We start from the raw sequence: 27,450 nt of genomic DNA, 5'->3' as shown, positions 1-27,450 counted from the left end.
AGCTTGAAGAATTTTGAAAAGAATCATGGGCAAATGTTGCACAATCCAGGTGTGGACAGCTCTTAGAGACTTACCCAGAAAGACTCACAGCTCTAATCGCTGCCAAAGGTGCTTCTACAAAGTATTGACTCATGGGTGTGAATACTTATGTAAATGAGATATTTCTGTATTTAATTTGCAATATATTTGCAAAAAACTTCTAAAAACATGTTTTCACTTTGTTATTATGGGGTGTTGTGTGTAGATGGCTGAGAAAAAAATATATTTAATCAATTTTTTATTCACAACTAAACGTGGAATAAGTCAGGAGGTAGGAATACTTTCTGAAGGCACTGTATATATTTTTTGAGTGCCTCAAATAATACTATTTCCAAAATTGAAATTTATGTCTCATTAAAGGGGGCAATCTGCAGTTGCTACAGCCATTTTTGGACTTGAAGAATATAACTCATAAATGCCTCATGAGCTTAGTTCAGCTGTCGTACCCCATCAGAACCCAACATATAAGCTTGTTTTACTCCAATGTTTGAAACAAAGTAAACCAACACTATATATATCCTCAAACCATGGTTCAAAACGATCATTTTGCTATCATGAATGGGCAGTCCTTGCATCCATAGCTTTGTCTATGAATTTGAGAGTGGTTACATTTCTCCAGCCCCCATCCCTCAACTTTTAACCCGAAACAGGGTTTCAATAACAAAGAGAACGCTTTGTTATTGTTTCAACTACTGATTGCCCCTTTAAACTAAAGTATGTTCAATATGGCAAATGTGTGTAAATGCACAAATTAATATCATAAGCACTATTCCATTGACACAGCTCAATAGCCTCAGGTTCTATTGATCTGACTACAGTACATTGGCACACCTCAACAAACACTACTTACCATCATATAACCTACCATCATATAACCTACCATCATATAACCTACCATCATTTCCTACAACTGTACAAGTATGTCAAAATATACATTGTCTCATTTACATGATCCGCTCCCGAAACGCATGAATAAATAAGATATTTATACACAATTATTTTCCGAAGTGAGAAGATATGAAAAGTCATTGGACAACAACTGAGTTTTCAAAATGAAGACTGGCTAATTGATATGATGAATGATCTCCAACATCCAGAGTCCTGAGGAAGGGGACACTTTATAAATGACGGGGACAGTTTTTTTCCTCATATACATAGTTAACAAAAGAAAGGTCCATATATGATTTAAAAACAGTAAATGTAATGGCTTTAGCCAGTGTGCTATGGTTGTGTCTATGTGAAAACATTGAGGTAACATAGACCCCCACATTGGATGTGTGACCAAACCCATTCCTGCTCCAAAGTCAATTTACATGCACTCCACATCTCTCCTGTTAAGTAGCTACAGTGCATTCGGTGCATTACTCAGACCCCTTGACTTTTTCCCACATTTTGTTACGTTACAGCCTTATTCTAAAATGGATTAAATAAATAAAAATCCTCATCAATCTGCACACAATACCCCATAAAGATCATCCTTGGTATGTTTCTACAACTTGATTGGAGTCCACCTGTGGTAAATTCAATTGATTGGACATGATTTGGAAAGGCACACACCTGTCTATATAAGGTCCCACAGTTGACAGTGCATGTCAGAGCAAAAACCAAGCCGTAGAGCTCAGAGGCAGGATTGTGTCGAGGCACAGATCTGGAGAAGGGTACCAAAAACTTTCTGCAGCATTGAAGGTCCCCAAGAACACAGTGGCCTCCATCATTCTTAAATGGAAGAAGTTTGGAACCACCAAGACTCTTCCTAGAGCTGGCCGCCCGGCCAAACTGTGCAATCGGGGGAGAAGGGCCTTGGTCAGAGAGGTGACCAAGAACCTGATGGTCACTCTGACAGAACTCCAGAGTTCCTCTGTGGAGATGGGAGAACCTTCCAGAAGGACAACCATCTCTGCAGCACTCCACCAATCAGGCCTTTATGGTAGAGTGGCCAGATAGAAGCCACTCCTCAGTAAAAGGCATGACAGCCCACTTGGAGTTTGCTAAAGGGCACCTAAAGGACTCTGACTATAAGAAACAAGATTCTCAGGTCTGATGAAACCAAGATTGAACTCTTTGGCCTGAATGCCAAGCGTCACGTCTGGAGGAAACCTGGCACCATCCCTACGGTGTAGCATGGTGGTGGCAGCATCATGCTTTAGGGATGTTTTTCAGCGGCAGGGACTGGGAGACTAGTCAGGATCAAGGGAAAGATGAACGGAGCAAAGTACAGAGAGATCCTTAATGAAAACCTGCTCCAGAGTGCTCAGGACCTCACACTGGGGCGAAAGTTCACCTTCCAACAGGACAACGACCCTAAGCACACAGCCAAGACAACACAGGAGTGGCTTCGGGACAAGTCTCTAAATGTCCTTGAGTGGCCCAGCCAGAGCCCGGACTTGAACCCGATCGAACATCTCTGGAGAGACCTGCAAATAGCTGTGCAGTGACGCTCCGCAGCCAACCTGATAGAGTTTGAGAGGATCTGCAGAGAGGAATGGGAGAAACTCCCCAAATACAGGTGTGCCAAGCTTGTAGCATCATACCCAAGAAGATTAGAGGCTGTAATCGCTGCCAAAGGTCTTTCAACAAAGTACTGAGTAAAGGGTCTGAATACTTATGTAAATGTGATATTTAAGTAAAAAATTAAAATAAAACATTCTAAAAACCTGTTTTTGCTTTGTCATTATGGGGTCTTGTGTGTAAATTGATGAGGAAAAAAAACAATTTCATCCATTTTAGAATAAGGCTGAAACATAACAACATTTGGAAAAAGTCAAGGGGTCTGAATACTTTCTGAATGCACTGTATAGCAGTCCACACACCGCAAGACCTAAGGTTCTGATTCCACACGAGCAGATCTAGCTGACTAGACTACAAAGCTTTCCAGGATTCTGATCTTGGATCAGTTATATGTGATGCGTCGGTGGCTCAGGCCACTGCTCGGATATATAATTCTATATCCACCTAAACTGATTGGAGGGTGGTCATCCCAGCAGCAGTGTCTTAATCTGATCCTGGACAGGCACATCTGGGCAGCCGGTTCAGTTAAACTGATACGGGATAGCGGGGGGGAGACGAGGTGAACAGTGGTTGGAAATATGATCTGGGGTCAGCAGATCTGGGCGGCCTGCTCGTTGACTGCGCACCGGGCCTGGTGGACCCTGGTGCAGGAGGACGTGTGGCGGTTGAAGCTGTCCCGCCACATGAAGCGCTTGGCGCACAGGCTGCACTCGTAGGGCTTGACGCCCGTGTGAATCTTCATGTGGCCCACCAGGTGGTGCTTCATCTTGAAACTTTTGCCACACACGGCGCAGCCGTACGGCCTCAAGCCCAGGTGCATGCTCATGTGCCGGTCCCGCTGGCTCTTGTGGGTGAAGCTCTTGCCACACTGGCAGGGGTACAGCTTGTAGACCACTGAGGCGAAGCCCGAGTGGGAGGTCTCTTCCTGGAGGCCACCAGGGGTTCCTTCCCCCCCGCCACCACTCTCCTCACACCCAGTTGCCCCTCCTAGCATGTCATCTTTCAGCCCAAGCGGTGTCCCGTCGGCCTTGTCGGTGGAGAAGCCCTCCATGGAGGTACCATAGAAGTCCAGTGGGTCCTCCTCCAGGTTCTCCTCCTGCTGAGCCACCGGTTTCTCATCTATGCTGTGGTCCAGGGAGCTCCTGCTGGCCGAGGCCTGGAAGTGGGTAAGGTTCAGCTGCTCAGGGTCAGTGACTGCAGGGTCCCCGCTAAAGAGGGCCCCGTCGCCCCTGCAATCTGCACGCCTTTCCGACTTCACGTGGACCCATTTCCTGTGGCCCATGATGCTGGGCGGGACGTAGGCTGGTCTGGAGTACTGGTAGTCCCCCTCGCCACCCTCCTCATCATCCCCATCCTGGCTGGCGGCCTCGCTACCTGAGCCGTCGTGGTCGACCGGTGGCGAGCAGCTTCCGCCGGGCTGGGTGCTGTTGTTCTCCAGAGTGGGTGGGGAGAAGCTGTTCTCCAGGAGCTGGTCCATCTCCATTTTGGCAAAGCCCTCCACTGCTCCTCCTCCTCCGCCGTCCTCCAGGCCCATTGCGCCGTCCCCAGGGCTGTGGTAGCTGCTGTCCCCAGGGGAAGGCCTGTCCCTCAGCCCACCAAAAGACTTCTGCACTAATGTGCCGCTTCCTACCACCTCTAAGAGCTCAGTGCACTTGTCCACCACGTGCCACATCTGGAGGAAGCTAGCTGCCGTGAGGAAAGCTACCACCTCGCCGGCCGGTAGGTGGAGGGTGCCCGTGTAGCAAGACAGGAGGAGGCGTTCGAACACGCACGGGTGCATGACGTCGGGTAAAACGCAGCGGGCGCTGTTTTTAAGGAGCACTTGGTCGCAGAAGTAGGGCGAACTGGCGGCCAGGATGGCCCGGTGAGCACGGTACTGGTGGCCCTGGATGACCACGATGATGTCACAGAGCTGGCCCCTCTGCCGCTGCTGGTTGAGCTTCTGCAGCAGGGTTCCGGAGAAGTTTGGGAAGTCCACGCGGAGCACATTCCCCTCGGACTCCATGGCAGCCAGGGGTCTAGATCTAGAATATGTAGAACATGAACAGGTCATTATTTGTGTTGATGTTAACTATGTGGGTTATAGATCTACACTGAGTATACCAAACATTAGGCCCAACGTCCCCCCCCTACTACATCTATTACCATACCCTGTTCAAAAGGCACTTCAATATTTTGTCTTGCCCATTCACTCTCTGAATGGCACACATACACAATCCATGTCTCAAGGCTTAAAAATCTTTCTTTAACCTGTTCTCGTCCCCTTCATCTACACTGATTGAAGTGGATTTATCAATAAGGGATCATAGCTTACACCTGGATTCACCTGGTCAGTCTATGTCATGGAAAGAGCAGGTGTTCTTAATGTTTTGTACACTCAGTATAGATCAGAACATTAATAGGTCATTAAAAAGGATAGTTCATGTAAAATCGATATGTGGGTCAAATTACCCTTACATTGAGTTATGTCTGAAGGCCCATTGTGACAGAATCCACAATAATCCATGATTTACTTCTGGCTACAGCCTGGAGTTAGCATACTCGCATCGTCAGTTTTCATGTGTGGAAACAGCCGAACCGATGTTAGCAAAGCTGCACTGCAAGCCGAAACTTCCTCAAAAACACTTCAAACTAAGTTTGGTGTGTCGATACTCGCAAAGAACCTGTCCACATTTTCTTAGCCGTGAGAATGTTGTTCTTTTTTTCGCTAGATATGTGTTAAGTAACCTGTTCCTGGCGATACTTTCTTCGTTCTCGATTCGGTGAAAAAAGTATCTTAGAAATGTCAGTGTCCAGTTGCAGGTGTTTTTATTTTTTTTATTTCACCTTTATTTAACCAGGTAAGCCAGTTGAGAACAAGTTCTCATTTACAACTGCGACCTGGCCAAGATAAAGCAAAGCAGTGCGATAAAAACAACAACACAGAGTTACACATGGGATAAACAAAACATAAAGTCAAAAATACAACAGAAAATATATATACAGTGTGTGCGAATGTAGTAAGTTATGGAGGTAAGGCAATAAATAGGCCATAGTGCAAAATAGTTAAAATTTTGTATTAACACTGGAATGATAGATGTGCAAAAGATGATGTGCAAATAGAGATACTGGGGTGCAAATTAGCAAAATAAATAACAATATGGGGATGAGGTAGTTGGGTGGGCTAATTTCAGATGGGCTGTGTACAGGTGCAGTGATCGGTAAACTGCTCTGACAACTGACGTTTAAAGTTAGTGAGGGAGATAAGAGTCTCCAGCTTCAGAGATTTTTGCAGTTCGTTCCAGTCATTGGCAGCAGCAGAGAACTGGAAGGAATGGCGGCCAAAGGAGGTGTTGGCTTTGGGGATGACCAGTGAGATATACCTGCTGGAGCGCAGACTACGGGTGGGTGTTGCTATGGTGACCAGTGAGCTAAGATAAGGCGGGGATTTGCCTAGCAGTGATTTATAGATGACCTGCAGCCAGTGGGTTTGGCGACGAATATGTAGTGAGGGCCAGCCAACAAGAGCATACAGGTCACAATGGTGGGTAGTATATGGGGCTTTGGTGACAAAACGGATGGCACTGTGATAGACTACATCCAATTTGCTGAGCAGAGTGTTGGAGGCTATTTTGTAAATGACATCGCTGAAGTCAAGGATCGGTAGGATAGTCAGTTTCACGAGGGCATGTTTGTTTCGCTTTGTTGCGAAATAGGAAGCCGATTCTAGATCTAACTTTTGATTGGAGATGCTTAATGTGAGTCTGGAAGGAGAGTTTACAGTTTAACCAGACACCTAGGTATTTGTAGTTGTCCACATACTCTAAGTCAGACCCGCCGAGAGTAGTGATCCTAGTCGGGTGGGCGGGTGCAAGCAGCATTCGGTTGAAGAGCATGCATTTAGTTTTACTAGTGTTTAAGAGCAGTTGGAGGCTACGGAAGGAGTGTTGTATGGCGTTGAAGCTCGTTTGGAGGTTTGTTAACACAGTGTCCAATGAAGGGCCAGATGTATACAAAATGGTGTCGTCCGCATAGAGGTGGATCCGAGCGTCACCAGCAGCAAGAGCGACATTATTGATATTCACAGAGAATAGAGTCGGCCCGAGAATTGAACCCTGTGGCACCCCCATAGAGACTGCCAGAGGTCCAGACAACAGGCCCTCCAATTTGACACATTGAACTCTATCTGAGAAGTAGTTGGTGAACCAGGCGAGGCAGTCATTTGAGAAACCAAGGCTATTTAGTCTACCAATAAGAATGTGGTGGTTGACAGAGTCGAAAGCCTTGGCCAGGTTGATGAAGAGGGCTGCGCAGTACTGTCTTTTATCGATTGCGGTTATAATATCGTTTAGGACCTTGAGCGTGGCTGAGGTGCACCCATGACCAGCTCGGAAACCGGATTGCAAATCGGAGAAGGTACGGTGGGATTCGAAATGGTCGGTGATCTGTTTGTTAACTTGGCTTTCAAATACTTTCGAAAGGCAGGGCAGGATGGATATAGGTCTGTAACAGTTCGGATCTAGTGTGTCACCCCCTTTGAAGAGGGGGATGACCGCGGCAGCTGTCCAATCTCTGGGGATCTCAGATGTTACGAAAGAGAGGTTGAAGAGGCTAGTAATAGGGGTTGCGACAATTTCGGCGGCTAATTTTAGAAAGAAAGGGTCCAGATTGTATAGCCCAGCTGATTTGTAGGGGTCCAGATTTTTCAGCTCTTTCAGAACATCAGCTGTCTGAATTTGTGTGAAGGAGAAGCGGGGGGGCATGGGCAAGTTGCAGCGGAGGGTGCAGAGCTGGTGGCAGGGGTAGTGGTAGCCAGGTGGAAAGCATGGCCAGCCGTAGCAAAATGCTTGTTGAAATTCTCGATTATTGTAGATTTATCGGTGGTGACAGTGTTTCCTAGCCTCAGTGCAGTGGGCAGTTGGGAGGAGGTGCTCTTATTCTCCATGGACTTTACAGTGTCCCAAAACTTTTTGGAGTTCGTGCTACAGGATGCAAATTTCTGTTTGAAAAAGCTAGCCTTTGCTTTCCTAACTGCTTGTGTATATTGGTTCCTGACTTCCCTGAAAAGTTTCATTTCGCGGGGCGGTTCTACAAATGCCAGCAAAAACTCTGAAAGATATTAAATCAATGTTTTGTACCTAGTGAGAAATGCCTCTTGAATGTGTGTAGAATGTTTGTTTTGTTAGCACTGTGTGACACGCTGTCATCTACAGTGGCTTGCGAAAGTATTCACCCCCCTTGGCATTTTTCCTATTTTGTTGCCTTACAACCTGGAATTAAAATTGATTTTTTTGGGGGGTTGTATCATTTAATTTACACAACATGCCTACCACTTTGAAGATGCTAAATATTTTTTATTGTGAAACAAACAAGAAATAAGACTAAAAAACTGAAAACTTGAGAGTGAATAACTATTCACCCCCCCAAAGGCAATACTTTGTAAAGCCACCTATTGCAGAAATTACAGCTGCGAGTCTCTTGGGGTATGTCTCTATAAGCTTGGCACATCTAGCCACTGGGATTTTTGCCCATTCTTCAAGGCAAAACTGCTCCAGCTCCTTCAAGTTGGATGGGTTCCGCTGGTGTACAGCAATCTTTAAGTCATTCCACACATTCTCAATTGGATTGAGGTCTGGGCTTTGACTAGGCCATTCCAAGACATTTAAATGTTTCCCCTTAAACCACTCAAGTGTTGCTTTAGCAGTATGCTTAGGGTCATTGTCCTGCTGGGAGGTGAACCTCCGTCCCAGTCTCAAATCTCTGGAAGACTGAAACAGGTTTCCCTCAAGAATTTCACTGTATTTAGCGCCATCCCATCATTCCTTCAACTCTGACCAGTTTCCCGGTCCCTGCCGATGAAAAACATCCCCACAGCATGATGCTGCCACCACCATGCTTCACTGTGGGGATGGTGTTCTCAGGGTGATGAGAGGTGTTGGGTTTGCGCCAGACATAGCGTTTTCCTTGATGGCCAAAAAGCTCAATTTTAGTTTCATCTGACCGGAGTACCTTCTTCCATGCCTTTTGGCGAAACGTGTTTGCTTATTTTTTTCTTTAAGCAATAGCTTTTTTCTGGCCACTCTTCAGCAAAGCCCAGCTCTGTGGAGTGTACGGCTTAAAGTGGTCCTATGGACAGATACTCCAATCTCCGCTGTGGAGCTTTGCAGCTCCTTCAGGGTTATCTTTGGTCTCTTTGTTGCCTCTCTGATTAATGCCCTCCTTGCCTGGTCCGTGAGTTTTGGTGGGCGGCCCTCTCTTGGCAGGTTGGTTGTGGTGCCATATTCTTTCCATTTTTTAATAATTACATTTACATTTTAGTCATTTAGCAGACGCTCTTATCCAGAGCGACTTACAGTTAGTGAGTGCATACATATTTTTTATTTTTTCATACTGGCCCCCCACGGGAATCGAACCCACAACCCTGGCGTTGCAAACGCCATGCTCTACCAACATCCCTGCCGGCCATTCCCTCCCCTACCCTGGACGACGCTGGGCCAATTGTGCGCCGCCCCATGGGTCTCCCGGTCACGGCCGGCTACGACAGAGCCTGGATTCGAACTAGGATCTCTAGTGGCACAGTGCCTTAGACCACTGCGCCACTCGGGAGACAGTGCTCTGTGGGATGTCCAAAGTTTCTGATATGTTTTTATAACCCAACCCTGATCTGTACTTCTCCACAACTTTGTCCCTGACCTGTTTGGAGAGCTCCTTGGTCTTCATGGTGCCGCTTGCTTGGTGGTGCCCCTTGCTTAGTGGTGCCCCTTGCTTAGTGGTGTTGCAGACTCTGGGGCCTTTCAGAACAGGTGTATATATACTGAGATCATTTGACAGATCATGTGACACTTAAATAAAGTCCACCTGTGTGCAATCTAACTAATTATGTGACTTCTGAAGGTAATTGGTTGCACCAGATCTTATTTAGGGGCTTCATAGCAAAGGTGGTGAATACATATGCACGCACCACTTTTCCGTTATTTATTTGTATTTATTTTTTGAAACAAGTAATTTTTTTCATTTCACTATTTTGTGTATGTCCATTACATGAAATCCAAAATAAATATATATTTAAATTACAGGTTGTAATGCAACAAAATAGGAAAAACGCCAAGGGGGTTGAATACTTTTGCAAGGCACTGTACTTCTACATGTGTCCGCGTCGCATAGAAAGACACAACTCAAGGTCAGGGTAATTTGACCCACATATAGATTTTGCATGAAGTATCCCTTTAATTGTGTTGAAGTATCCCTTTAATTGTGTTGTTAACTACGTGGGTTCTAGATGTATTGCCTGTATTGTTACATTTACATTGACATTTTGAGTCATTTAGCAGACGCTCTTATCCAGAGCGACTTACAGTTTAGTGAGTGCATACATTTTTTTATTTATTTTTTCATACTGGCCCCCCCGTGGGAATCGAACCCACAACCCTGGCATTGCAAACGCCATGCTCTACCAACTGAGCTACATCCCTGCCGGCCATTCCCTCCATTCCTGGACGACGCTGGGCCAATTTTTTTTATTTTTTATTTATTTCACCTTTATTTAACCAGGTAAGCCAGTTGAGAACAGGTTCTCATTTACAACTGCGACCTGGCCAAGACAAAGCAAAGTAGTGCAACAAAAACAACACAGAGTTACATATGGGGTAAAAAAAAAAACATAAAGTCCAATTGTGCTCCGCCCCATGGGTTCAAGTTTAATTTGTCACATGCACTTGTGCAGCGAAATGATTAACTTACAAGCTCTACCCAACAGTGCAGTATTCAATATAAAAAAGTATAACTAATAAGAAAATTAAAATTAAAAACACAACAAATAAGAGAGAAAGATATATACAGGGTCAGCTATATTCAAGGCCAGCTACATACAGGGTCAGCTATATACAGGGTCAGTGCCAGTACCACATGTACAATGTGCAGGGATACTGGAGTATTGAGGTAGATATGTACATGTCCCCACATGAAAAAATACTACAGTTTACTATCGAATACTAGAGTACTTACTATAGAATTCTATAGTAAACTGTAGTATACTGTAGAATACTTTACTACACACTGTAGTATCCCTTGATCATGTGTAGTCCCTACTATAGAATGTTGTAGTATACTGTAGAATACTATAGTAAATACTATAATATTATCCCCCCCAAAAAAAAGTAGTTTAATAAATACTACAGTAATGTCCGCAAAAACACTACACTTTTTAAAGTATATTTAAATACTAGTTTAAAATTTGCACCCTGCCCACATTCACTACCACGTGGGTGTGCGCGTGGTAGTGAATGTGTGTATGTAAGTGTAAACGTGAGTGTGTGTGTGTGTGTGTGTGTGTGTGTAAGAGTGACAGTGTAGGCGTGAAAGGCAGATATACATGTAAACAGGCCTGAAAAGTGACGGGTAGCAGCTTATTGCTGAACGTATTATCGTCTAGCTATATTACCTCAAAGGGGTATTGTCGGACATTGACCTAGTACTTTGCATTGCATTCGTGTTTTAACTTTGCAAACACAGTTTCTGTGATTTGCCTGATAACGCTGACAAATAAAATATAGCCTAGAAAAATCCACGTTCACTTAGCTAGGAGATATGATAAAAATGCAATATCTGTGATTAACTATCCATGCCAGCTTATAAGAACGTAGCGACATATTTCATAATCATATTCATCAAAGGAGACTACACGGAGTAGCTAGAACTTGCTAAAGATGGCCATTATCATTTACATAAGTGGAGTGTGCACTCAATAATGGTACTCAATGATAAAAGCTGTGACCAACCAAATACAATTGAATACTCAATTAAGTAAAAACGTAGGTAAGCCATATAGCTTTTGATGTCAACTTCGGCAAACTGTTATGTGCATTCTTATTTGCATACAGAACTGCGTGCAAGTGTCACATTTCCATTTTCCTTGCGATTCACACGATGCTGAAAAATTATGTTGCAGAAGCTGGCTAGCTGGGCTAGCCAATGGCGCTAACCAAGTAGCATGCACTGAATACATCAAATCCTTACGATTATGATGAATTTCTAGGTTTTCAAGAATGACTGGCCATACGTCAATATCTCGGTATCGTACATGCATGCAAAAATAGAGTTGTCTCACCTTTGATTTCATTTCTTTCTCTTGATTTAGAATACAACAGTCGCTTCTCTTCCGAGTTCCACTGGATTTCTTTCAGCCTACGTCATCACGTAACCAAGAATCGCATGGCGCATGATGAGCAATGTAAACAAACCCGCCCCCAGCCCCGCCCTCCCTGTCTGGGTTGCCAGATGAGTTAGAATCATGGCTGGAGAGGAGAGGGTTCTCAAAGTTGTAGGTTTATCGGACAGAGTCTTACTTCTGTAGATTCATACATAATGTTGGCGTACAACAATGTTATTTTTCTAAATTCTTAAAGTTCAAATAATGAATCATATGTCTCATAATACATATATGAGTTAATCTCATCCTATCAAAATACAAATGAAATACTCCGTTGTGTGCAACGTAGTGAGAGGATGAACTGATATTTGACAGAAAAAGACAAGGAAAGGAAAAAGTTATTTTGTAGCACACCCTTGAAAAAGACCAAGTGGAAACGTTGGGTGTCTAATACTAAGCATATGACTTTGATATCCTGCGCATGTTTTTCCCTGTGGATATATTTTTGTATTCTTGTAACCACATTCATACATCTTTCCATAAAAAAACAAAATTGGGTTATTTATGAAAAGACGTGTGAACCACACTAGGTGGCATTACAGGCTAACCTGAGAGAGCTTTCAGACGATGGCTTGTTAGTTTGAGATCTTTCCCAGGACAGGCCTAACCTTTGAACCTGAAGTGTACAAATGTTTTGACCAGTGAAAGGGTAAAGAATGATGAACCTTCATGTTTCTCTGGAGAACATTATTATCATGCATTGTAATATGGTTTGAACACTTGGCACCTTACGCCACCATTCAGTCAACTTTAGGTTAAATGTGATACAAGTTGATATAATGTGAATTGCCTAGTATTGCCAGTTCAACTTTATGTTCATTGCATTCAACTCTGTCTAGTATATTGTGTACACTGTCAGTCTGATTTCCTACAGTATATGTTTATACAGACAAATTACAAATAAGAGAAAACATGGTTTGTCCTAGCACAAGCAAGCTCAAGACAATTATCTGAAATTATCCACTCCCTGACACAACACACACACACACACACACACACCAAAAAAAAAGCTGAGGGGGCACAAAGTAGGTGAGGATGGCTGGGGGGTGAGGTTGGAGAATTAGGCATTTTTTAAACACCTGAAACAGCTTTTTCCCGTAATTTAGAGCCATAATCATTATGCTTAATTCTATGAAGAAAATAAAATACAGTGTATTCGGAAAGTATTCAGACCCCTTGACTTTTTCCACATTTTGTTACGTTACAGCCATATTCTAAAATGGATTAAATTGTTTTTTTCCTTCATCAATTTACACACAATACCCCCTAATGACAAAGCAAAAACAGGTTTTTAGACATTTGTATGAATATTTTTTTTTTTATATTACATTTACATAAGTATTCAGACCCTTTACTCAGTACTTTGTTGTAGCACCTTTGGCAGCGATTACAACCTTGAGTCTTCTTGGGTATGACGCTACAAGCTTGGCACCTCTGTATTTGGGGATTGTCTCAGATTCTTCTCTGCAAATCCTCTCAAGCTCTGTCAAGTTGGATGGGGAGTGTCCCTGCACAGCTATTTGCAGGTCTCTCCAGAGATGTTAGATCGGATTCAAGTCCAGGCTCTGGCTGGGCAACTCAAGGACATTCAGAGACTTGCGATGTCTTGGCTGTGTGCTTAGGGTCGTTGTCCTGTTGGAAGGTGAACCTTCACCCCAGTCTGAGGTCCTGAGCGCTCTGGAGCAGGTTTTCATGAAGGATCTCTCTGTACTTTGCTCCGTTCATCTTTCCCTCGATCCTGACTAGTCTCTAAGTCCCTGCCACTGAAAAACATCCCTAAAGCATGATGCTGCCACCACCATGCTTCACCGTAGGGATGGTGCCAGGTTTCCTCCAGACATGACGCTTGGCATTCAGGCCAAAGAGTTCAATCTTGGTTTCATCAGACCAGAGAATCTTGTTTCTCATGGTCTGAGAGTCCTTTAGGTGCCTTTTGGCAAACTCCAAGCGGGCTGTCGTGTGCCTTTTACTGAGGAGTGGCTTCCGTCTGGCCACATTACCATAAAGGCCTGATTGGTGGAGTGCTGCAGAGATGGTTGTCCTTCTGGAAGGTTCTCTCATCTCCACAGAGGAACTCTGGAGATCTGTCAGAGTGACCATCGGGTTATTGGTCACCTCCCTGACCAAGGCCCTTCTCCCCCGATTGCTCAGTTTGGCCAGGCAGCCAGCTCTAGGAAGAGTCTTGGTGGTTCCAAACTTCTTCCATTTAAGAATGATGGAGGCCACTGTGTTCTTGGGGACCTTCAATGCTGCAGAAATGTTTTGGTACCCTTCTCCAGATCTGTGCCTCGACACAATCCTGTCTCATCGCTTGGTTTTTGCTCTGACATGCACTGTCAACTGTGGGACCTTATATAGACAGGTGTGTGCCTTTCCAAATCATGTCCAATCAATTGAATTTACCACAGGTGGACTCCAATCAAGTTGTAGAAACATCTCAAGGATGATCAATGGAAACAGGATGCACCTGAGCTCAATTTCGAGTCTAATAGCAAAGGGTCTGAATATTTATGTAAATATTTTATTTATTTATTTATTACCAGTTTTTGCTTTGTCATTATGGGGTATTGTGTGTAGATTGATGAGGAAAAAAAATAATGTAATCAATTTTAGAATAAGGCTGTAACGTATCAAAATGTGAAAAAGTCAAGAGGTCTGAATACTTTCCGAATGCACCAGTTTTTGCTTTGTCATTATGGGGTATTGTGGTATTGATGAGGAAAACATTTAATTTAATCAATTTTAGAATAAGGCTGTAACGTAACAAAATGTGAAAAAGTCAAGAGGTCTGAATACTTTCCGAATGCACCAGTTTTTGCTTTGTCATTATGGGGTATTGTGGTATTGATGAGGAAAACATTTAATTTAATCAATTTTAGAATAAGGCTGTAACGTATCATTTTTTTTTTTTTACATTTTAGTCATTTAGCAGACGCTCTTATCCAGAGCGACTTACAGGAGCAATTAGGGTTAAGTGCCTTGCTCAAGGGCACATTTACGTCATTTAGCAGACGCTCTTATCCAGAGCGATGAACGCAATGCCCTCGTTTGGGTGTAGGGACTGATCAGAGGCTGAAGGTACGGAGGTGCCGTTCCCCTCACTGCTCCGTAGGCAAGCACCATGGTCTTGTAACGGATGCGAGCTTCAACTGGAAGCCAGTGGAGTGTGCGGAGGAGGGGGGTGACGTGAGAGAACTTGGGAAGGTTGAACACCAGACGGGCTGCGGCATTCTGGATGAGTTGTAGGGGTTTAATGGCACAGGCAGGGAGGCCAGCCAACAGCGAGTTGCAGTAATCCAGACGGGAGATGACAAGTGCCTGGATTAGGACCTGTGCCGCTTCCTGTGTAAGGCAGGGTTGTACTCTCCGAATGTTGTAGAGCATGAACCTGCAGGATCGGGTCACCGCCTTGATGTTAGCGGAGAACGACAGGGTGTTGTCCAGGGTCACGCCAAGGCTCTTCGCACTCTGGGAGGAGGACACAACGGAGTTGTCAACCGTGATGGCGAGATCATGGAACGGGCAGTCCTTCCCCGGGAGGAAGAGCAGCTCCGTCTTGCCAGGGTTCAGCTTGAGGTGGTGATCCGTCATCCATACTGATATGTCTGCCAGACATGCAGAGATGCGATTCGCCACCTGGTTATCAGAAGGGGGAAAGGAGAAGATTAGTTGTGTATCGTCAGCGTAGCAATGATAGGAGAGGCCATGTGAGGATATGACAGAGCCAAGTATCAAAATGTGAAAAGTCAAGAGGTCTGAATACTTTCCGAATGCACTGTATATTCTTCTGCATATCTAAACATACCTCTTTAGCTGTCTGTATCCTCCTGACTGGTGGTCCTTTTTTTTAAAGAAACTTAATATGCTTCTCTGCATCTCTGCTAAAATCTGGGTAAAAGATTGAAAGGAATGTGAGTCTTATTCAGTACATTTAGTTATTGCTTGCTTTTCTAAAGTCTACCAACCTATCGAGCAGGCATGTCAGCTAAGATACAGGTAACTGACAAAATAAAGGAAACACTGGAGTAAATGAGGGATACAAAGTACTGTATATTGAAAGCAGGTGCTTCCACACAGGTGTGGTTCCTGAGTTAATTAAGCAATTCAAATCCCATCATGCTTAGGGTCATATATAAAAATGCATGGCAGGCCATTATTTTGGCTACCATGGCTAGGATGACAATGCCCCCATCCACAGGGCACGAGTGGTCTCTGAATGGTTTGATGAGCATGAAAACGATGTAAACCATATGCCATGGCCGTCTCAGTCACCAGATCTCAACCCAATTGAACACTTATAGGAGGTTCTGGAGCGGCGCCTGAGACAGCATTTTCCACCACCGTCAACAAAAACACAAAATGATGGAATTTCTTGTGGAAGAATGGTGTCGCATCCCTCCAATAGAGTTCCAGACGCCTGTAGAATCTATGCCAAGGCGTATTGAAGCTGTTCTGGTTCGTGGTGGCCCAACGCCCTATTAAGACACTACGTTGGTGTTTCCTTTATTTTGGCAGTTACTCTAACTTGATTGATAGCCTGAAATGGCTTCTTGGTAGCTATGAGGTTGAGAGATATGTTCCCAATCTGGGCTAGCTAAAGCCAACTTCATAAAATTACTAAGTGGCTAGTAATATTACAGAGTATTACAGAACAATCATTATTTTTTTTTATTTTTTATTTTTAAACAGGACAAATCTGGGGGCACGTGCCCCTGTGCCCCCTATGGGCATGACACCTCTGCCAGCACACACACACACGCCCACACACACGCCCACACACACGCCCACACACACACCCACACACACAGCCAACAAAACTGTGTTTTTCAAAATGGCTTTTTTGACCTCGAGGGTTGATCTTGATATCGATAATGTTTTCAAAGTAGCCCGATCAAAGGGTCTACTGTTGGAAGTTGTAATCTGTCCTGAAGTGGGCCTTTGTTGGCCTGCGCCGGCCGGTCGCTTGACCAGACATTCTTTGGCCCTGCGCTGTGGGCCCCTCCTATTCAGGGCAGGTGCAGGGATCAGAGAAGGGAGGCCTGAGCTCCTCCAGCTGGGAATGGAGCCTTGCTCCTAGTATCTGTTTTCCCAAATGGCACCCTATTTCCTATATAGTGCACTACTTTTGACCAGAGCCTATAGCGTACACTATATAGGGAATAGGGTGCCATTTTGGGAAGCAGTCAGTGACATTTTGGGCCACAACCAATGTGTAAGAAAAATATTTTGACTCTGCAATTTGTTTTACAGGGGCTCCAGGTTCTCACAGAGCGAGTAGAAGCTGCAGATCTGTTCTTGGGTATTAGTGAGGTAGAGTGAGAGACCACAGAAGCAACATTTTTTTTTTACTAATACCTGAATAATATCATACAGGACAGGTGAAGCAGCTTGTTCTTATCTAACGTTAACTAGCTACCTTGGATTTGTCTCATCATTTGTCTCTTGATATGGTGAAAAGCAACAGGTGTATGCACGACAAAACCTGTAGTGTGGAATGAGTTAAAAACCCAATATCTCATCTCAAGTGCCACAATAATAACAAAAATATACCATTATTCGGGAATTTTTCACGAAATTTGATTTATTGTTGACATATATTTGATATTTGTATCTTAAAGCAGGAATCACCTAACTGCTACTGAAATACTATGTCTGAAATGTACTGTGACCAAAAAGAATTTGGGCCTGGATGTCAAATCAAAGCTATCTATGGGAGAACTGGCCTTTATCCATTTCTTTCTACATTGAATTACTGTATGTTAGTAGGGAGATTAAATAGACTTCCAATAGCAGTTTATTTCGTTTTGCCCATAGCCTTATCATCTAACTACTGACATTGAACCTAGACATTTTTGAAAACATGCAGGACAGTTTCAATCCAGTTGTCAGTTATCAGTCTATTATCAGAGATCTGGCTGGGATAGCAGGTGTGTTGCAGATCTGTTATCTGGCAGAATTTTTATTTATTTATAGAAAAGAGTATGGTGTCAAAAAGAGTAGACATTCAAGCAAATATGATACTTAAATCTGTCCATTGAGTGAGGGCAGTCCAGTAAAGGGGTACGTGAACTCCAGCTGTGTTTGAACAGCCCAATATGATGTTTGGCCTTCTTGCTGGAGCTGATGAAATATACATGGGCCTTTATGAGAGGGTCCAAACGTTTATATTGCCTCTGCTATCTGGAGAAGGACTGATAGGGCAAGGCAGATAATTCCATCAAACGCACAAAAGCAATAAATCTGATTTAATTATTAGGCATACAATATTGGATTCATTGGGCGAAAGGAGATCGGCTGAATGGGAGGAAGAGGGGGTAGAATGGGGGGGTAATTTGCTTAGGCTCTGAACACAAGATAACAGGATTGTATATTGAAACAATTCACCTTCTCTGCTAAGACTGATCCTCACATCAACGACTCTTCTTAACATTTAAACTGACATATTTGTTTAAATTCATTTTTTTTAAATAGTCGCAATAATGGTAAGTGAAAGTATATAGTATGAAATTAATCGTTTAGGAGATATTCAGTTTAACTGGGGCTTGGCAAATAAACAAAGAAGAAACTGATTGAACACAATGGCTGGTGATTGCCACCTCTGCATGTTCAGTTCGGAATGTCCATTTTGGATCTGTCAGCCACGGTTCCGCTGAGGTTGAAGCGTCCATACAGAGAGCCAGCGAAGCGTGGCGCGGCAGTGCTTCGGCACGACATGAACCTGTGCCTAGCGTGCGGTGGACCAGGGACTACTCACGCCATCCAGGTCGTCCCTGGTCCACCGCACTCTGAAACATTACACAGAGAAATGATAGGCAACTGAGGTACAAGAAAACATTTTTTTTTCATACTGTTTAAAAGTTGTGTTTATACCTTGTGGTCCCAACTCACTATTAAAATATTGAATTTATCTTACCCACTACAGTATAATCCATAAATATCCCCCTGCCTAATACAGATTATTGCATATAATTGATATAATTCTATTTTCTTAATGATATACATTTTCCTGACATAACTTTTCTGGGTTTCTATTGACTTTATTCAGTCCCTTGATTTTCTTGGATTACTTTTCTTTATCTTGCCGTGGATTGAGAGAATCCAGCACCAAGCTTTACCCAAGGACCAGTGGTATGTGGCGTCTTGCCACCCGACACAATCAAAAAGCCTTTTACCCCATAATGCAATAAAAAGAAAACGTATTGTGGCTTCATCGCTGCAGTCCAGGCTTTGGCAACTCAACACTTGTGCCAAACTGATAGTCAGGCCAAGTATCCTTTGTTTAGATAAACCATGTGATATGTGGTGGGGGAAAGTGATAGATGCAAACATTGGAAATATCAACAGTCGCAAACAATGGATTTTGGAACAGCGAATTATGTCTCTCGTCAAAATAGAGCCAGATACATTGAAGGGCATTTTATTCCCGACAGTCCCAAATCTGTGAAATTATTTTGGGGGGTGATAGCAATCTCCCTACCATCATATCTAAAGCAAAATGACACCAATCTCAATTAAATTAGCAAATCAACTTGATTGGAGGTACACAACACACTCCCCGCCTCTGCCACAAGCCGTCCGGCTGTTCCCAAGAACCACATAGTGGATTTTTTTAACAGGGTCATTAGCAATTTAGTTTTCAGAGTATTTTCTGTGCCTACCTAGCTCAAATTCAAAATGTCGGATTAAAACAACACTATCGCGTCCATAAAGTGGCCATTGGATTTAAAACATTTCGGATTGACTTCATGTGTAGGTGCAACATGCTTTATTACATTTGTCATTTATTGATCTCATGTGCTCATTTCTGTCTGTTAAGAAACAACGATGTGCTACCTTTTTGTAGCATTTCTGACAATACTAACATATTTTCAGCCGAATCTCAAGAGTTTTAAAACCGGGACCAGCAATTTGGTTGCTGCGCAACAGCTAGCTAGTAGCAGGCTAGCATCTGTAACTAGCTAGCTAACACCAGTCAGATGAGAAGGAAGCTAGCTAGTTAGGTATATTTAGCTATACAATGTTTTTCATATGGCTGAAGTCATCTGTGTAAACTAAGTCAGAACACAAATAAATAAGCTAGCGAACGTCCTTGGCTGCTATTATAGCCAGTTAGCTAGCCAACTAGCTACAAGCTGTGCACCACAACTCAATGTTGACAATATATCCTAGATAGCTAAGTTAAGTTCTTCCATAAAGCATAGTTAGCTAAGTAAAGTTCATAGTCAACACCAAACTTTGGGAAACTGCCATGCTGCTTACTTATTATACATGCAATGGGCATTGCTCATCTATATAGCTTATGACACATCTATATAACTTATGATACAGTCAAACTGGCTATAGCGATGTGTGCAGCCAGATGTCTGTTTCAGCACAAACACTGCTAGTTAGCCTACATTTCCTCAACCAAGACCAGCCTCTCACAACACAAACTGTAGCTGATAAAACAAATTGTCTCTCTAAGTAACAGTTAGCTATATTGAATCTGAACCCGGCCAATGCACATGCAAGTACCGCATCGTCTGTTTTGTACACATGCTAGCTAGCTAATTAGCTACACCAACACACGAGACAGACACGTCGCTGTTCAAGCATCCAGAACAAATTCCATCCCTGATTTATATCATGAATATGAATTCGGAGGACAGAAATTATTAAATATTAAAGCATTAGACCTATCACTAAAAGCTTCAGTCATACAAAAGGTATACTTAAATCCGAACTGGTTCTCTAGCAAATTAGTAAAATTGTCTCACCCCATGTTCAAGAATGGCCCTTTTCCATTTATTCAGATTACAACCTCTCACTTTCAGTAATTTGAAAAGGAAATCATCTCCCAAATATCACTATTTCTAAAACAAGCCATAGAAAGTTTGTTGCAATTTCAATGTAATCCTCCAGAAACGACAGAACAAATAATGCAACAAATATTGTGGTTAAACTCAAATATACTAATTGATAAAAAGCCAGTATTTTTTTTATAATAATAAAAAAAGGTATAATCATAGTAAATTATATCATAGGTAGGACTGGTGGAGTTATGTCGCACATGCAGCTAACAAAAACATATGGAAATGTCTGCTCTACCCAAAATTACAACCAAATAATTGCAGCATTACCGCAAAAATGGAAGAGGAAAGGAACTTGTCTGTATTTACATTTTAGTCATTTAGCAGACGCTCTTATCCAGAGCGACTTACAGTGAGTGCATACATTTTTTTTTCTCATACTGGCCCCCCGTGGGAATCGAACCCACAACCCTGGTGTTGCAAACGCCATGCTCTACCAACTGAGCTACATCCCTGCCGGCCATTCCCCTACCCTGGAAGACGCTGGGCCAATTGTGCGCCGCCACATGGGTCTCCCGGTCGCGGCCGGCTACGACAGAGCCTGGATTCGAACCAGGATAGGCTAGCACTGCGCCACTCGCGATATAAGAACATAATTGGTTAAAGAAAATTGTGATAAATAAAAAAGTATACCAGTTTCATTTAACAGCCAAAAGATTGACAGCCGTCCCATATAGATTGCAAAATAGTTGGGAAGAGATTTTTTACGTACCGATTCCATTGCATGGTGTTTATGAACTGATACGCAAAAGGACGCCGGATTCAAAACTTAGAATTTTTCAATTTGAATTATTATACAAAATTCTTGCTACCAATAGAAGGTTATTTATATGGGGGATACAATCTTCCCAGCTCTTGCTGCGAAGAGACAGAATCAGTAGATCATTTGTTTTGGTACTGTCCATTTGTGGCTTGTTTTTGGTCACAGGCCCAGGAATGGCTGAAGGAACCCTGCAGATAGCACCACTGGGTGATCTGAAAAGTCATAGTCAATCTATCAATAATATAATAATACTTTTAGCAAAAATGTTTAATTTCAATTTACAATCTGTAGAAACAATGAGAATAGAAGGGTTATTTTGTGAAACATCACAGTACAGTTGAAAAATATATGGCAAATAGAAATCCAATATGGATTGTGTTAAGAGATAGATGGGAGGTGTTGAATGGAGCTGAAGGATGGGACTAATAACAACTAACAACAACTAATAACAGCAAGATAACTAATGTAGGGCATGCTGTGTCCATAATAAGTATATAGATTATAGGTTGAGAGCTTTTGTGAAGAAGCACAGTTGGAGAGATATGGCAAATAGAAGCAAACCGGATGGACATCATGAAAATGATCGGAGAGGTTGAGGGTAGAGGAAGTTCAGGAGTAAAAACAAGCAAAATATAATTATTGTAAAATTGACTGTGTCCATAAAATGTATATAATAAATGCCATTTAGCAGACGCTTTTATCCAAAGCGACTTACAGTCATGCGTGCATACATTTTTGTGTATGGGTGGTCCCGGGGATCGAATCCACTACCTTGGCGTTACAAGCGCCGTGCTCTACCAGCTGAGCTACAGAGGACCACCTATAGTATGTATATAGCTGGAAGTAGAGGCCTAAGCGTTGTTGTTCACTAGTTCATGCCAATTAGGGAAGGGGTGGTGGGGTTGTAAAGTAATAAAGGAGATGCGTTCTGTCTCTTAGAGATGAACGTACTTTAGTGTGTAAAGTGCAAATCAATCCCAGAACAACAGCAAAGGACCTTGTGAAGATGCTGGAGGAAACAGGTACAAAAGTATCTATATCCACAGTAAATCGAGTCCTATATCAACATAACCTGAAAGGCCGCTCAGCAAGGAAGAAGCCACTGCTCCAAAAACGCCATAAAAAAGCCAGACTACAGTTTGCAACTGCACATTGGGACAAAGATCGTACTTTTTGGAGAAATGTCCTCTGGTCTGATGAAACAAAAATAGAACTGTTCGCCATAATGACCATCGTTATGTTTGGAGGAAAAAGGGGGTAGTTTGCAAGCCAAAGAACACCATCCCAACCGTGAAGCACGGGGATGGCAGCATCATGCTGTGGGGGTGCTTTGCTGCAGGAGGGACTGGTGCACTTCACAAAATCGATGGCATCATGAGGAAGGAAAATTATGTGGATATATTGAAGCAACATCTCAAGACATCAGTCAGGAAGTTAAAGCTTGGTTGCAAATGGGTCTTCCAAATGGACAATGACCCCAAGCATACTTCCAAAGTTGTGGCAAAATGGCTTAAGGACAACAAAGTCAAGGTATTGGAGTGGCCATCACAAAGCCCTGACCTCAAGCCTATAGAACATTTGTGGGCAGAACTGAAAAAGCATGTGCGAGCAAGGAGGCCTACAAACCTGACTCAGTTACACCAGCTCTGTCAGGAGGAATGGGACAAAATTCACCCAACTTATTGTGGGAAGCTTGTGGAAGGCTACCCGAAACGTTTGACCCAAGTTAAACAATTTAAAGGCAATGCTACCAAATACTAATTGAGTGTATGTAAACTTCTGACCCACTGGGAATGTGATGAAATAAATAAAAGCTGAAATAAATAATTCTCTCTACTATTATTCTGACATTTCACATTCTTAAAATAAAGTGGTGATCCTAACTGACCTAAGACAGGGAATTTTTACTAGGATTAAATGTCAGGAATTGTGAAAAACTGAGTTTAAATGTATTTGGCTAAGGTGTATGTAAACTTCCGACTTCAACTGTATATATGCGAGAAAAAAACATGGGGGATTGGAAGTGATGCAGACAATTACATTCATGGAAGTTACAATCTATCTGCAATATTAAAGCTGATCTACCCCCCCCCCCCCCAAAAAAAAACAAAAACAAAAAAACATTTAAATATAAAAATTTAAAAAATCCATCCCTTACCTTATGATGCATTAATTCAGTACACCCTCCAATGTCAATGCAATGTTCTTCATTCCATTTGAATCCAAATCTGCACTGACTGATCAACAGTGTCAAGTTACCTTTCAGTGTGTTACCACAAATCTAAACCCAGTTATGTTCATTTAGGTTCGGAATGAAAGGTGAAAATACTTATTTTCTGAAAGTTTAAAACATGTATTGTCCGGACATTGAAAATACTTATTTTCCGGATGTTGAAAATACTTATTTTTTTCCGGTGTTGAAATCAGGTAATTTTTTTCTGTTCTGAATGAATGTTGAAAATACTTTCTCTACTTTTTTTTCTACTGTACTGTAATGTACTGCAGTGGTTCTAAAACCTCTCCTTGGGGACTCGCAGACATTTCACAATTTTTAACTGTAGCTCTGAACTAGTTATTCAAGAGCTTGAGGATTAGTTGACCAGTTGAATCAGGTGTGCTAGTTCTGGAATTGACCAATTACATGGAACGGCCTGGGGTCCCCAGGTTTGTGAACCACTGCTCTACTGTACTGTACTGTGCTGTCCAAACTTGTGAAACATAGATGTCTATGATTTGTTACCAAATATAGGCTGGGCCGGACGTCTGTGGACGTTGAAATTAAAGGCTGGTCCAAATCTAAACCGAACATAGACGTCTATGTTTGGGGCCAAATCAAGGCCAGTTCGCATCGGAAACAAATCTGAACCAAAGATATGTTTTGAAAATACTCTCCTAACCTGCTACGTAAAGTAACTTGTGTCGAAGTGGCATGTCTTTAGGGAGTCCTTTCCGTGGACATTGAAATCAAGGCCAAAAAAATACACCAAAAAAGGTGGCCGGTCCAAATAGGACCCCTAAAAAACATCCTAAAGACGTCGGCATTGGTTCCCTTAGTGGGAAGTAGCCATCAACAACAACAAAAACTGGAGAGGGGTTTGGGGGTACTGGAGAGGGGTTTGGGGGTACTGGAGAGGGGTTTGGGGGTACTGGAGAGGGGTTTGGGGGTACTCCCCAGTACTTTGAGAGTCACTGACAGGAACTGGCATGTGCTTAATGTAAAGCAGCTGTTAATATTTAAGCCCCTCCCCTCTTTAAAGGGAGAATCCATATGTTTTGCATAAACGTAAATAGCCATGTCTATGAAGTTATAGCCATGTCTATGAAGTTATAGCCATGTCTATGAAGTTATAGCCATGTCTATGAAGTTATAGCCATGTCTATGAAGTTATAGCCATGTCTATGAAGTTATAGCCATGTCTATGAAGTTATAGCCATGTCTATGAAGTAATAGCCATGTCTATGAAGTTATAGCCATGTCTATGAAGTAATAATATGCCAAAGCGACGTACAGTCATGTGCGCATACATTTTTACGTATGGGTGGTCCCGGGGATCGAACCCACTACCCTGGCGATACAAGCGCCATGCTCTACCAATTGAGCTAATAGCCATGTCTATGAAGTAATGGCCAGGGCCGGTTTCCCGATATCGATGGAACTGAAGCTTACGAGTGTTACGGTTCGGCACTGTTGGTCCGGTTCCCGCTTGTTTCCCTTTTCCTTTTTCCCCTGTGTGTGTGTGTTGTCTGTGTCTGTCTCCCCCTGCTGTGCAGCCCAGTCAGAGGATCTAGGTCAGGGGGCGTGGCCATTCTCTCTCATGCTCCGTTACTTCCAGCTGCGGCTCATTGTCATCAATCAACCAGCAGTTATCTACCCGGGCTGGACACCTCTCCAGCGCCAGTTCGTTCCTACACTACCTGTGATCCCGTCTGTTCCTGCTGCCTGCCTACCTGCCATTCCCACGCCGCAACCTGCTCATCTGTTGTCTGATATCCTCGTCATCCAGCTCTCCGGACTACTGGCTCTCCCCCCACTCAGCTCCTACCCCGGTCTGAAGCTATTCCACCCTGAACTGTTTCTCTCTGCCAATTCACGCTGAATAAACGACATCCTAATTCACCCTCTGTTGTCCGTGTGTCCGTCTCTGCACCTGAGTCCCCCACCAAGCCTAATAACGAGTGTTTTTGTGATGCATCGTTTCTATAACGACACACATGCGTTTCCCAAAACACCTTGTTTAAAAGAAAAAACATTTTAGTCATTTAGCAGACGCTCTTATCCAGAGCGACTTACAGTGAGTGCATACACTTTCTTACTCGTAGGGAGAACTTTCAATAGGTGCATCGTTAGAGCATGCGTCGAGACTGATAGGCTCTGAAGAAAGGCAGCGCTGCTCTCGGATCACGTTCTCCGTTCAAATCTTACTTTAACATTAGATCAGAGGTGGGAAGTAACGCGCTGCCTTTCTGTGCAATGCTGTCATCAAGGCAAAACATATTTTGATTTTTTTAAACACTTTTTTGGTTACTACATGATTCCATATGTGTTATTTCATAGTTTTGATGTCTTCACTATTATTCTACAATGTAGAAAATAGTAAAAAAATTAAGAAAAACCCTTGAATGAGTAGGTGTGTCCAAACTTTTGACTGGTAGTGTATATCAAGCAAGTTTTTTGATTTTCCACAAATTTATCAGATTAACTGTTTTGTACAGATAATTATCAGACTCAAATTACAAATGCTGGTAAACACTGAAATACATTTAGTTTACTTTTTTTCACAAAAGTATTGCACTGGGCCTTTACTGGTCCTGTATTAACAGACCAATATATAGACTTCTTCAGAGCGGGCAAAACAATTATTATGTTTGTATGGTTTGTGTTTATGTTATGGGGTTACAGGTGGCTGGAGGTAGCCTGAGGACCACAGAGTACCTACCAGACCATGTAATCAATTTAGTCTACCCCTTTTCTCTTTGTAAAACTCAGGTTATCTGGAGTCATTCCATTGCCCTGCTGAAAAATACCCCAAAGCGGGGGCATTTTGGGTACACAAGCATGAGGGAGGGGACACACCTTGAGGTTATGGAGCACAACAAGATTGTGGGCCTGAAACCAACAAGGGACACTGAAAGGTATAAAATCAAGACTACAACAGTGATGACACAACCACCTCATTCATCTCTCTGCAGATTCTCAAAACACAAAACATGTCTACAAAATTCCCCTGCAAAGGGGCTACTGTTGACAATAATGATCTGTCAAAGTCAATGAGCTGGGGGAAGTTTACAGACAGTACTTTGAGATGAGGAAGGTTTTTTTTGGTAGTGCAGGGTTGTGCTTAGACAGTAAATGTATTGTTGTGTATGAGAGCGATTGAGGTGCCATTTCTCCTGAATCTCCCATACACAACAATTCATACTGTGTAATAACTGCCCTCCTAAGACTTTTCACACTTTCTTTAGCCCCCCAGCCCATTCACTTTATTGACTGATCTTTCCTCTCAAAAGCAGCTCCCAATATCCCCTCATTTTTCCTTAACAATACGCTAGCCGGTCCCATTCGCTTGACACCTTTACCAACAAAGGCGTGTTGCCCTACATCCCTTCCACAAAAAGTGTAAAACGCTAACACCACAACCATGTATTTCCAGGAGACGTGCAGTACCAGCAAACCTTCTGCAAGAGGACCAAACAGTCGGTGTTTAAGAAGCCCTACACCACTTTCGGCAGTCTTATCCAGCTGGCCGTTCACCGCAGACAGGACAAGCCCATCGCCATGAGCACAAAGAGTCTCAGCTTCCGCAGCCAACCATGATAAAGGACTATGGCTGCATTTACACAGGCAGCCCAATTCTGATATTGTTATCACTAAATGGTCTTTTGACCAATCAGATCAGTTCTGAAAGATCTGCTGTGAAAATATCTGATGTGATTAAGGCCAATTAGTGGAAAAAATATCAGAATTGGGCTGCCTGTGTAAACACAGCCAGTGTGGCTCACCATAAGACTATGTAGAACAGGGCTCTCCAACCCTGTTCCTGGAGAGCTACCCTCCTGTAGGTTTTCACTCCAACCCTAGTTATAACTAACCTGGTTCAGCTTAT

The 27,450-nt window shown here is 43.0% G+C and overlaps 1 protein-coding gene and 1 long non-coding RNA gene across 2 annotated transcripts; one reads left to right on the top strand and one right to left on the bottom strand.

The window, feature by feature from the left end:
• Nucleotides 1-2,774: 2,774 nt before the first annotated feature.
• Nucleotides 2,775-11,708, bottom strand: LOC121583174 (zinc finger and BTB domain-containing protein 43-like). Its single transcript, XM_041899374.1, has 2 exons — nt 11,633-11,708; nt 2,775-4,571 (listed from the first exon to the last, which is right to left on the bottom strand). Exon 2 carries the CDS (start codon nt 4,550-4,552, stop codon nt 3,137-3,139), a length of 1,416 nt encoding a protein of 471 aa, XP_041755308.1. The 5' UTR covers nt 4,553-4,571; nt 11,633-11,708; the 3' UTR covers nt 2,775-3,136.
• A 7,658-nt stretch (nt 11,709-19,366) lies between these two features.
• On the top strand, nt 19,367-27,223 carry LOC121583175. The gene is made up of 3 exons (XR_006003446.1): nt 19,367-19,483; nt 26,334-26,479; nt 26,998-27,223. It is a non-coding gene; the product is annotated as an uncharacterized LOC121583175 (long non-coding RNA).
• The last annotated feature ends 227 nt before the right edge of the window (nt 27,224-27,450 follow it).

The sequence above is a fragment of the Coregonus clupeaformis genome, chromosome 15 (assembly GCF_020615455.1).
Source record: "Coregonus clupeaformis isolate EN_2021a chromosome 15, ASM2061545v1, whole genome shotgun sequence".
In the NCBI taxonomy this organism is placed as follows: Eukaryota; Metazoa; Chordata; class Actinopteri; order Salmoniformes; family Salmonidae; genus Coregonus; species Coregonus clupeaformis.
This window is presented reverse-complemented; position numbering and strand designations above follow the sequence as displayed.